Here is a 12,022-nt window from a genome sequence, read left to right as displayed (position 1 = left end):
AATGTAGTCTCAGAACAAAGAAGTATAAAAATTAGACAAGTTTCCTCGTTTTAGAGAGAGGGTTATAGTGTAGTGGTCCCAAAACAGGTCTGAGAGCCAAGAAAGTCCGATTCTGATCCTGACTCTAAATACTTCTGTGAACTTGGGCAAGTCACTAAGGCCAAAAAATTCAACATATCCTGTGATTTTAGATGTCTTGGTCTTTTGGATATTTAGCGTCAGACTTCTAGGGTCTAATTATCAGAAGTGTTGAGCACCTGTAACTCCCATTGACTTTGGCTGGAGTTGTGAGTTCACAGTAGTTGTGAAAAAGTCCTAGGTGTCTCAAGTTGAGCATCCAAAATTAGTGGAGCCTTGTAAAAAGGTTAGCCTTACTCTCTCTTTTCCAGTTATTCCTTATATAAAATAAGATACCATGGTGATGGGTGTACTAAAGAAACATGGATGGATTATGTATATAGGTATAGGACCAGGTTCTGACTGTGTCCATCATCTACTGGGCTGATTGTAGTGTCCTGATTCTGAGGTTGGCGTTGGCCCTGACATTTTACAGCAGAGTCACGTCTGTGGCTCCCAGGGGCCATTACACCAGCCAATATTAGAAGGCACTTAATAGCACTCCAGCCAAGTCTCATTCTACTCCCTGACACAGCTGCACCAGTAACTGGTGATTAATTGTCTCCACAGCAGCTGGTAACACCCCTTTTTTGCCCCCAGGGAATTCCAGCCCCTTTGCTATACCAGAGAATCTAGCCCATCCAACATACTTCACAGAAGGGTTGAAAGTCTTAGTTATTTTTAAAGCTTTTTGAAGACAGAAATTGCTACCTATAAAGTAGTATGTATTAACATTAGTATTTCATCTGTACATTTTAACTTTGGATCCAGTCCGGTTTCCACTGAAGTCAGTGGTAAAGCTTCCACTGGCTTTATTGGAGAAGAACTGGGCTACTGTGGAAATCAGGGTGGGGGGCCAATAAAGAGGCATCAGATTTAAATAGTATCATTCTTAGCCCTAGGAATATGATATGATATACAATAATCTATTAAAATATTTTTTCTTAATCTAAAATGACCAAGATTTGTGCCACTCAGTGAAATCATCCGTTTATAGCTTATCTATACAGTGCTTTTATTCTTTTGGCTCACTTCTGCTCCTGTTAAAGTCAATGCCAAATTTCTCATTGAAATCAGAAGGAGCAGAAGCAGGCCCTTACTCCTTGTCTGTTTGTTGGGTTTCAGATATACTGTACCTAATGTACCAATTAGGGTTTTTTATATTTTTCCTTAAAGGTGGCTTGCTGAGGATGAAAATGATGGACGCACTGTAGTGCAGCTTTATGCATAATCTAGGATTCACAGTGAATATGCTGCTTCTTCAGATTCATGCTGATTTGTTTTATTTGTATTTTATAATGATGAAGGTACTGTAATTATTATGGAGAACTGTCAAAACAATAGATTAAAAACATCAGTGGAGATTAAACAGGTCTAATGTGAACAACACATTGCAACCCTACTAGGAATTCTTAACAGTTTTGCACAATTGAACTGTAAATAAAGCAGAAATTTAGAGCTACACCGTGGTTTTCTGAATTTGATACATGCATTCACAGGATGCGGTATATGTAGTAGCATTTAGGAAAACAATTTTTGTTTGGTGATTTGTGTAAGTGTGTTAATCATAGTTAATACTTGCGTAAAATCTGTTTCAGGATCAATATTTATTAAAATTTATATTTTCTCATCACTTTTTAAACAAAACGCACACCTCTTTCATACCACCATGCATTTTGTGTCCCATTACTGCACCTCCACAATACTAAACCCATGGAAAAAATTGACCTCTTGGCTCTATCTTCACTGAATAATTCACACCCATTATTTAGTTCTCCCTGTGTGTGCAGGCCTCCCATTGACATTTGATGCATAATCTTTTGGAGAATACTGATCCAGGAACATTTAGATCCCAAGGCTCTACCTACTGAGAAACCTACAAGAGAATTTCCATCAGCTGTCATTAGTAATAGTCATTATATCCTCTTTCTGGCTTTTAACTGCTGTCAGAGAAAAATCTTAACACCTTTCCTTTCCCACAATTCTGAATTGCCACATGCTTAAAATAATAATAATAAATAATTCATTTATGGCTGAATATGTTGTTATTTACGAACTCACTATCTGTTTATTTTGACTTTACTAGTGTTGGTGCTTCTAGTGTTCATAGAAGAGATGGGCCTAAAACAAAATCATGAATTGAACACTACTTGATCAGAATACAAACCCAGTTCTAGATGTGAATTTTGCAAGGTGCCCCTTCCTTTTTGAAGGTCAACCCCAAATCCTGGCTCTTAACACTCCTAAACTTTGGGTATGTCTACACTACAGCTGAGAGCATGCTTCCCAGAATGGGTAGACAGACATGCTAGCTCTGCTTAAGCTAGTGTAACCCAACACACTTCCTGGGTGTGGTGTTCTGTCCCATCTAGTGGCACTGAGACCACTTAGAGAGAGAGAGAAATTAATAAAAGAAAAAAATACCACTGAATGCATCCGATGAAGTGAGCTGTAGCTCACGAAAGCTTATGCTCAAATAAATTGGTTAGTCTCTAAGGTGCCACAAGTCCTCCTTTTCTTTTTGCGAATACAGACTAACACGGCTGCTACTCTGAAACCAGAGAAATTAATGAGTTTGCTCTACAGCCTTAACTAATAGCTACTTGGCTTTTAGCTCATGTGGTAGAGACTCATGCACTAAGCTCCAGAGGTCCCTGGTTCAGTCCTGCCTGCTGTTGGAGTCTGTGGAGGTTACACTAGCACACTAAAAACAGCAGTGTAGTCCATGGTAGCATAGGCAGTGGCTCAGGGTATAGCTACAGTATGAAATTATTTCGGAAATTATTCTGTTCGAATTTTCAGAAGCTATTTTATACATTCGGTCTTCTGTGTCCCCACTAAAGTGCGTGAATTCGGCCGAGTGCGTCCACAGTACCAAGGCTAGCATTGAATGTTGGAGCAGTGCACTCCGAGTAAGCTATCCCACAGTTCCCGCAGTCCCCGCCGCCCATTGGAATTCTGGGTTAAGCTCCCAGTGCATGACGGGGCAAAAACATTCTCATAGGTGTTTCTGGGTGTGTGTCGTCAGTCGCTCCTCCCTTCGTGAAAGCTACGGCAGACAATCGTTTCATGCCTTTTTGGCGTGCAGACGCCATACTGCTTTCATCAGATGGCACACTGCTGCTGTCCTGCTACTATGAATTCACCTCTAATTTCCTCTCATCTTCCTATGTAATCTCTACTATCTACTCTTTCTCTCCCCCATCGAACGCTTCCGCTGCCAGCGCTGCTCGGCCATCGTGAACCGAGCAGCACAGCTTCCACCGCCAACTCTGCTCTCCCGCTAATGCCGCGCTTCCGAGCTTCTGCATGTTGTCTGCATTATCCAGCAGTGTGTGCAGTACCTGCAAAACTGGGCAAGGAAATGACGACAGAGCGATTACGATAGTGATGAGGACATGGACACAGACGTTCCTAGAAGCACGGCATGTGGCGATTGGGAGATCATGGTGGTGCTGGGCCAGGTTCATGCCATGGAACGCAGATTCTGGGCCCGGCAAACAAGCACAGACTGGTGGAACCGCATAGTGTCGCAGGTATGGGGTGATTCCCAGTGGCTAAGAAACTTTCGTATGTGTAGGGCCACTTTCATGGAACTTTGTGACTTGCTGTCCCCTGCCCTGAAGCACAAAGACACTAAAATGAGAGCAGCCCTCACAGTTGAGAAGCAAGTGGCCATAGCCCTGTGGAAGTTTGCAAAGCCCGACAGCTACCCGTCAGTCGGGAATCAGTTTGGTGTCGGCAAATCTACTGTGGGGGCTGCTGTGCTGCAAGTAGCCCACGCAATCATTGACCAGCTGCTATCAAGGGTAGTAACTTTGGGAAATGTGCAGACCATTGTGAATGGCTTTATTGCACTGGGGTTCCCTAACTGTGGCGGGACGATTGATGGAACGCATATCCCTATCTTGGCCCCGGAACACCGGGGTGGCCAGTACATAAACCGCAAGGGGTCCTTTTCTATGGTGCTGCAAGCACTGGTGGATCACAAGGGACTTTTCACCGACATCAGCGTGGGATGGCCGGGAAAGGTGCATGACGCTCGCATCTTCAGGAACTCTGGTCTGTTTGAACAGCTGCAGGAAGGAACTTACTTCCCAGACCAGAAAATTACTTTTGGAGATGTTGAAATGCCTATAGTTATCCTCGGGCACCCAGCCTACCCCTTAATGCCATGGCTCCTGAAGCCGTACATAGGAACCCTGGACAGTAGTAAGGAGCAGTTCAACTGTAGGCTGAGCAAGTGCAGAATGGGGGTAGAATGTGCCTTTGGACTTTTGAAAGCCTGCTGGTGCAGTTTACTGACTCGGTTAGATCTCAGCACAACCGATATTCCAATTGTAATTGCTATTTGTTGTGTGCTCCACAATATCTGTGAGAGTAAGGGGGAGACATTTATGGCAGGGTGGGAGGTTGAGGCAACTTGCCTGGTGGCCAGTTTTGCACAGCCAGATAACAGGGTGATTAGAAGAGCGCAGCAGGGCGCGCTGCACATCAGAGAAGCTTTGAAAGGCAGTTCCACGACTGGCCAGGGTAAGGTGTGACAGTTGTGTTTGTTTCTCTTAAAGTTACCCGCCCCCTATATATATGAAAGGAAATAAAGTCACAATTGTTTAAAAAACATTCTTTATTATTTGTTGCACAAAACATTGAGAGAAATCAGAAGCTAGATGGGGGAGGGTGGGGGTATTGGGTTAGGGAGCGGAGGAGGAGGGAAGGACAAGTCCAGAAACCTATTCAAAATTTAGGATATGCCAGCTTTCTGCTGCTTCTGCAATTCTCTGAGGTTGACTGTGTGGGTCCCTGTGGCCTCCCCCTCTCACCCCCCGTGTTCTTGGGCATCTGGGTGAGGAGGCTATGGAACTTGGGGAGGAGGGAGGGCGGTTATACAGGGGCTGCAGTGGCAGTCTGTGGTCTTTACGCGACTCCACAATTGTTTGCCTCCACGCATTCAACTGGGCCCTATCAGTGCAGGAGGACTGCATGAGCTCGGCAAACATGTCGTCCCGAGTTCTTTTTTTCCACCTTCTAATCTGGACCAGCCTATGGGATACAGTAGATAGGGGCCGCGTCGAAACATTTATACCTGCTGCGGGAGGAGAAAAAGGGAGGGTAGTATTTTAAAAGATACGTCTTAGAGAACAAAGGGGACCCTTTCTCAGTGAAACAGGCAACTCATAGTATACAAAAAGAAAAGGAGTACTTGTGGCACCTTAGAGACTAACCAATTTATTTGAGCATAAGCTTTTGTGAGCTACAGCTCACTTCATCGGATGCATTCTGTGGAAAATACAGAAAATGTTTTTATACACACAAACCATGAAAAAATGGGTGTTTATCACTACAAAGGGTTTTCTCTCCCCCCACCCCACTCTCCTGCTGGTAATAGCTTATCTAAAGTGATCACTCTCCTTACAATGTGTATGATAATCAAGGTGGGCCATTTCCAGCACAAATCCAGGTTGTGCCCACCTTGATTATCATACACATTGTAAGGAGAGTGATCACTTTAGATAAGCTATTACCAACAGGAGAGTGGGTTTGTGGGGGGGGGAAACCTGGATTTGTGCTGGAAATGGCCCACCTTGATTATCATACACATTGTAAGGAGAGTGATCACTTTAGATAAGCTATTACCAGCAGGAGAGTGGGGTGGGGGGGAGAGAAAACCCTTTGTAGTGATAAACACCCATTTTTTCATGGTTTGTGTGTATAAAAACATCTTCTGTATTTTCCACAGCATGCATCCGATGAAGTGAGCTGTAGCTCACAAAAGCTTATGCTCAAATAAATTGGTTAGTCTCTAAGGTGACACAAGTACTCCTTTTCTTTTTGCGAATACAGACTAACACGGCTGTTACTCTGAAACCTATCATAGTACACAGCACATGTTCTTTCTGTACAAGGTCTCATTTTGCCTCTTATACTGAAGTACCTGCCACTTTGGTGTGAGTAAGCCATCACATGCGACCAGGCAACAGAATTCAACTTGCAGGCAGCCATGGTAAGCCCTAGGGGCACGTGGGATTCTGCTTCTTCCACATTCATTTCAATGCTTTCAAACTCCTGGGCCCCCTTTCCCATAGCAAGCAATGCCTGGTGGGTTTGCCATATTAAAGGAGGGCCTGCAGGCTCTCTGGGATGATCACTTCACACAACACCCTCCCCCACCCCACATACACACACACACCGTGTGGCTCCAATGAGGCTCTGAGCAGAGATGAGCCCTTTAATCTAAACGCAAACAGCCCAGCAAGGCTGGGTTTCCCCCCACCATGTGGCTCCAATCAAGCTCTCACTCTGGAGAAGTGCCTTCTCCAGGGTCACAGTCCGGGAGCATGTCCTGGGAGTGGGGAGAGGCTATTGGCTCCAGCGTTAAGAATAGTTCCTGGCTAGGGGGGAAAACAGATTCCCCACTTGCCGCCTGTGCACTGTCCTCCTCCTCCTCCTCCTCTTTGTCCTCCAAAAACTCATCCTCCTTGCTCCGTGCAACTCCCCCCTTGCAGGTGTCCACGGACAGTGGTGGCATCACCCCCCATAATTGCGTACAGCTCACAGTAGAAGCAGCATGTATGGGGCTGTGAGCCAGAGCAGCCGTTTGCCTCCCTGGCTTTTGGTTTGCTTGCCTGAGGTCCTTGATTTTTATACAACACTGCTCTGTGTCCCTGGAGTAGCCTCTTTCCATCATGGTCCTGGAGACTTTAGCGTACGTATTTGCCTTTCTTTTTTTTGGAATGTAGTTCTGCCATAACAGATTCGTCTCCCCAACATGCAATGAGATCCAGTACCCCCTGTTTGGACCATGCTGGAGCTCATCTGTGAATCCGGGACTGCGTGGCGTCTTGTGATGGTGGACTGTGCTGATGGTCACCTCTGCTGATGGTGACCAAACAGAAAATTCAGAAGTTTCCAGGGCTTTTAGTGCCTACCTGTCCAGTGCATTGGAATTCAGCGTGTTGTCCAGAGCGGTCACAAGGGAGCATTCTGGGATAGCTCCCGGAGCCCAATTGCATCCACAGTACCTGTAACCCGGAACGGCGATCTCGATTTTAGCGCTACTCCACTTGCCGAGGTGCAGTACAGAAATCAGATTAAAGAGTCCTTTAAATCGAAAAAACTGGTTTGGTCATGTGGACGGAATCAGTTTTATTTTGAAGTAACTTGGCTAATTCTGAAATAACCATGTACTGTAGACCAGGGCTCAGGCTAGCCACCCATATATGGGGGTAGATTTGTGCTCAGGGAGCTAGTCCGTGCTACCCTCACCGAAGTTACTACTTTTAGCAAGCTAGCTCCAGCAGAGCTAGTGCATGTCTGTCTAGCTGAGCTAGGAATCATGATCCCAGGGGCAGTGTGGACATATCCTTTGAGGAGTTTAAAATCTGTTTTTAGATCTGAATTTTATAGCCTGGGCCTCTCTCTGCTTCAGAGAACTGTTAGATTGTATATTTTCAGTGATCACATGCATTTGTCATAACTGTAGGTATTAAATTTAATTTTTCATGTATTCTAATGAAGTATTTCCATGTTTTCATTTTTTAAAAGTCCTGTGTTTATTTTCTCATGTTTATTCTTTCAAATAAGGTATGTTGGCTTATATGTTCATGGGAAATGAAACCTAAGTGGCTATTTTGAATAAAACAAACAACAACAAAAACACCTTATGGGTATTGCAAGCTGAGTTCTGTTTTTATATGCCTTGTTAGATCATCATGCAGAAGATCTAATGTAGGATGTGATCTGACTGAGCAAGAAAACAGGGTCAATTTATCTCTTCAAAAATCCTCTTTGTGCTTGCATTGCTAGCATGCACACACTGGAATGGATTTAAAACTGTTTCCCTAGAGTGCACAGTTCAGCTACTTAGTATCACTATTCATTACACTGAATCACTTTGTTGTGATCTACTATGTGATTTGTTTCATTATTATGTCTTTCATTAATAGTTTGTAATACTACTCTCTTTGATGCCATTGCTGATTTATCCAGTGTAAATAGTGCCATCCTAATCTGTTTTCCATTACTAACGGTGAATACCTTCTTTCAGCAGCTGGCTTCTTTATTGGAAAATGATTTCCTCTACCTGTACAGTGTACAAATAAGTGATTAGATTCACTCCTTTGAGTGCAGGGGAATGCAAACTATACCCCCTGTGATGGCGGGGGCAGCAACACAGGAGGAAGGTGCTTGAATACAAAGGCATGGCAGGGTACCTTCCATCTTGACAGGACTGCTTTAAATATCACAGGAGTCTTAGTAGTAGAGGCTGCCTGGAAGATGTGCTTAGTACAATTAATGTCTGACTTGGCCTCACCTACATGGTGGGCTTTGCTGACTTGTTCCAAGCTCTGCACTGTGGAGCATGCCACAGTGCCTGGAAGTGAATCAGGCCCAGTATAGGCATTCATAGTGGGTCAACTTATTTGTTTGTTTTTAAATCTCTTTCAACACCCTACTTGAAAGTGACAGGTCAATAGAAAGTTATAATTTCATATGCCCAGTTGGAGTTTTGTAATGCCCTGGAGTAAAATTTTCAAAAATGCCAGACCCTCAGAGATATTTAAGTGCCTAACTACCATTGATTAAGTCAGTGGTTCTCAACAGGGCTGCACATACCCCCAGGGGTTGTGGCAAAATGGCAATGTTGGTATGGTGGGTCCCATGCTTTTCTTGGTGAGGGGGCTAGGACGCCACCCCTTGCCCCTGCTCTTGGGGCACTGAGGGCCTCACTAATGGCCCTGGAAGGTGCTAGAGGAGGGAAGTGGTGAAAGGGGTTTGGGCCGGATCCCCAGCCCTTCTCAACCCTTGTGGGTTTCTTACCCTCTTCCCCCTTGGGTAGAGTTACCCTCAGTCCTTGACACTAGGGGAGGGACTCTCCCTTCCTCTAGACTTTCAATTCTTCTTTTTTCCCCTCCCCCATCCTTGCCTGAAGGAGGGTTGTTTTTTTATTAGGTTCCTGACAGGGCCTTAATTGACTACAGGTGCTCCAATTAACCTGTAGTAACCTTCCCTAGTCTACAGGGAACCACGCCTTAATTAGCCTAGGGTTTATATATCTCCCCTCTCTCACCCTTTCATTGCTCCCTGGCACTGTTGTATCACAGGGTATTTAGAGGTTTTTCAAGAAGCACATCAAATCATCTAGATATTTGCCTAGTTTTACAACAGGCTACAAAAAAAGCACCAGTGAAGTCAGTCAAACTGAACTTTCTTACAGATAATGACTTGTTTATTTCTGCTCCATGTACTGTACACTTAAAGGTAAGTATAATATTTATATTCAAATTGATTTATTTTATAATTATATGGGGAAAATGAGAAACTACACCCTTCTTCAGTAACAGTGTGTTGTGACACTTGTACTTTTGTGTCTGATTTTGTAAGAAAGTAGTTTTTAAGTGCAGTGAAACTTGGGGGTATGCAAGACAAATCAGACTCCTGAAAGGGGTACAGTACTCTGGAAAGGTTGAGGACCACTGGGTTAAGTGACTTAGAAGCCTAAGTCTCATTTACTTTCAATGATCTTTACTTTCAATGATCTGTTGACTTTCTATGAAACTATGGTTATGTTTACACTACAAGTGCTACAGTGGCACAACTGTACCACTGCAGCTATGCTGCGGTAAATACTTACTACAATAACAGAAGGAGTTTTTCCATCAGTGTAATAAATCCACCCCTCAAGAGGTGGTAGCTAGGTTGATGGAGGAATTCTTCTGTTTCCTTAGAAGTGTGTCTCTAAGGAATGTGAATTTTTCACACCCCAGAGTGATGTAGCCAGTCAACCTAAATTTTAGGGGTAGGCCAGGCCTTAGGCTCCCAAGTGCCTAAATCACAGGTTTCTAAAGGTATTTAGGTGATGTTGCACTCAGCATTGCAATGCCTAACTGACTGAGGTGTATATATCTTATTCTCAAAAGGAATTTATGCATTTAGGAGCCTAAGCCCCCTGTCAGTTGATGACCCCTTCCCCCTGCAGTGAAGCCTAGGCCTTAGACTCCTAGGTACCTAACTCTCTCTTGAAAATGCAGAGTAGGCTCCTAAGTCAGTTAGGCATTGCAATACTAAGTAGAGCAATGACAAAGGCCCATATTTTTAAAGGTATTTAATCACTTAGAAGCTTTCAAAAATGTTACTCCTGGTGCCTGAATATCTAGGATCATTTACATGGAGAAGAATTTTAGCATTCTGCCTCTACTAATGCAGGATTCTGAAAGACCAGAGAATCTTTCTGTCAGAGTGCTGTGTGATTGGCATTAAGTGCAATGTTGGGAAAGTCCTTTCCTGTCTCTGGCCTGAATGCTTAAGAGGGAATGGTGTTTAGTGCTGAGGAATTCCAAGACAAAGAACTTGGTTAAGGGAGAATGAAGCTTGTATATATCAGTAGAGAACTATTAATTTTAAACAGTGCTAGGATGTTGTAGTACCTTTTAAACATTCAGGAACTACTTATACTGAAGATTAAAAACGAAACAAACGTGTCACCAGAAAATTAGAACATTTTGCCCCATAAAATCTAAGTGTCTGGAAATCCTCAGTTAAGATTATGATAACACCCAACTTTAACTCTGCTCCTTACCTCACTTTTCTTCCTTAACTAAATTTCACGGTGTTTATATGAATTACAATACTGTATTCATTCTTTGTACACTGATATAACTTACAGCCACTTTTGTAGCCCTCTTCAGGTCCAGGAATATCTAAGGCTTATCTTGCTAGGGGGCAAAAGGACTTGAAGGTCTATGACTCTGGAAACTCTGATGGTCTTGTTGGGCCATTTAATGCTGTCACAGCTGTACACTAGCTCCCAGCACTGCGCTGCTGGAACCTCTTCACCAAAATGAAAAATAAAATACAATTATTTTACCAAGTAGGTAAAATGAGTGAAACAAAACAGAAATAGAAAGTCAAAATCATTCCCCTTTCTTCCTATTTTCCTTCCCATTTGATCTAATGTTTGCTTGCCGCTTTTGGAGCGGGGAGGGCAGTGAAAAGGTTTGTAACATGGTACAGATTTTGGCTGAAAATGTACCTAGTCCCTGTAATGCCCCCTCACATGCCTGCCTCTTCTGCTGTCTCTAGTTATATATTTCAATGTAAAAGATAAGTCAACATGGAGTCAAGGTTGTTGACATCCGTCTAAAGAATGTATACTAAAACTTTTAGAAGTGACTTCCTCTTTCATATGCAATATTCCTGTCAATAGTCAATGTGCTCACATAAGGAGGAATGAGAAATAATATTTCACATTACAGCCTTTACTGAGATCACAAAAATGAGTTTAGTTTTTCAGTGCATATAATTAAATATATTTAGATGCTTAAAATATGCATAGGTTGTTTCTGAAGAACTCCGTATTAACATTATATGCCTGATCCAGCAAGGTACTTAAGTCTAAATTAAAATACGTGAGTAGTCCCACTGACATCCATGGGGCCACTGGCATGCTTAAAGTTAGGCATGTGCGTAAGTACCTTGTTGGTCTGGGGCCTACATCCTTACAAGATAGATCATTTGGGTGTGTATAATATGTGCCTGTGTGTTTTGTATACTCATACATATGGTATGAAAAATGGAATTACACAAAAGTAATGGATATATCTGCAAACATCATCATGTATGGATATTACCAAACAAAACAATTTCTGAAACAATAAGAAAAATTTCAGGAAGACCTTTGTAAATCTATAAAAGGATTACAATATAGACACGTCTGACTGATGCCTGTTTTATGAACTTTAAAGGTATGCTTTTGTTTCAGAAATGTTTCGATATGTACACCTGCATATGGTCCTACAAAAAAAGATTACATTGGTCTAGAGTAAGCAACATATAGTATGCTATTATCCAAATAATATATGTAATTTAGAAATTTATTAATCATTCCTTAAAGTAAAATATTCTA

The 12,022-nt window shown here is 42.8% G+C and overlaps 1 protein-coding gene across 1 annotated transcript in view; it reads left to right on the top strand.

Annotated features, from left to right (window-relative positions):
* Nucleotides 1-1,348, top strand: part of RP1 (RP1 axonemal microtubule associated) — a 291,326-nt gene extending 289,978 nt beyond the window's left edge. Inside the window, exon 58 of the mRNA XM_077809001.1 lies at nucleotides 1,294-1,348. Coding sequence (XP_077665127.1) covers nucleotides 1,294-1,348 — 55 coding nt within the window. The remainder of the gene's footprint in view (nucleotides 1-1,293) is intronic.
* Nucleotides 1,349-12,022: the final 10,674 nt, after the last annotated feature.

Source organism: Eretmochelys imbricata, chromosome 2 (genome assembly GCF_965152235.1).
Source record: "Eretmochelys imbricata isolate rEreImb1 chromosome 2, rEreImb1.hap1, whole genome shotgun sequence".
NCBI classification, from domain to species: domain Eukaryota; kingdom Metazoa; phylum Chordata; order Testudines; family Cheloniidae; genus Eretmochelys; species Eretmochelys imbricata.
The sequence above is the reverse complement of the archived record's forward strand: the minus strand, read 5'-3'. Positions and strand labels throughout refer to the sequence as shown.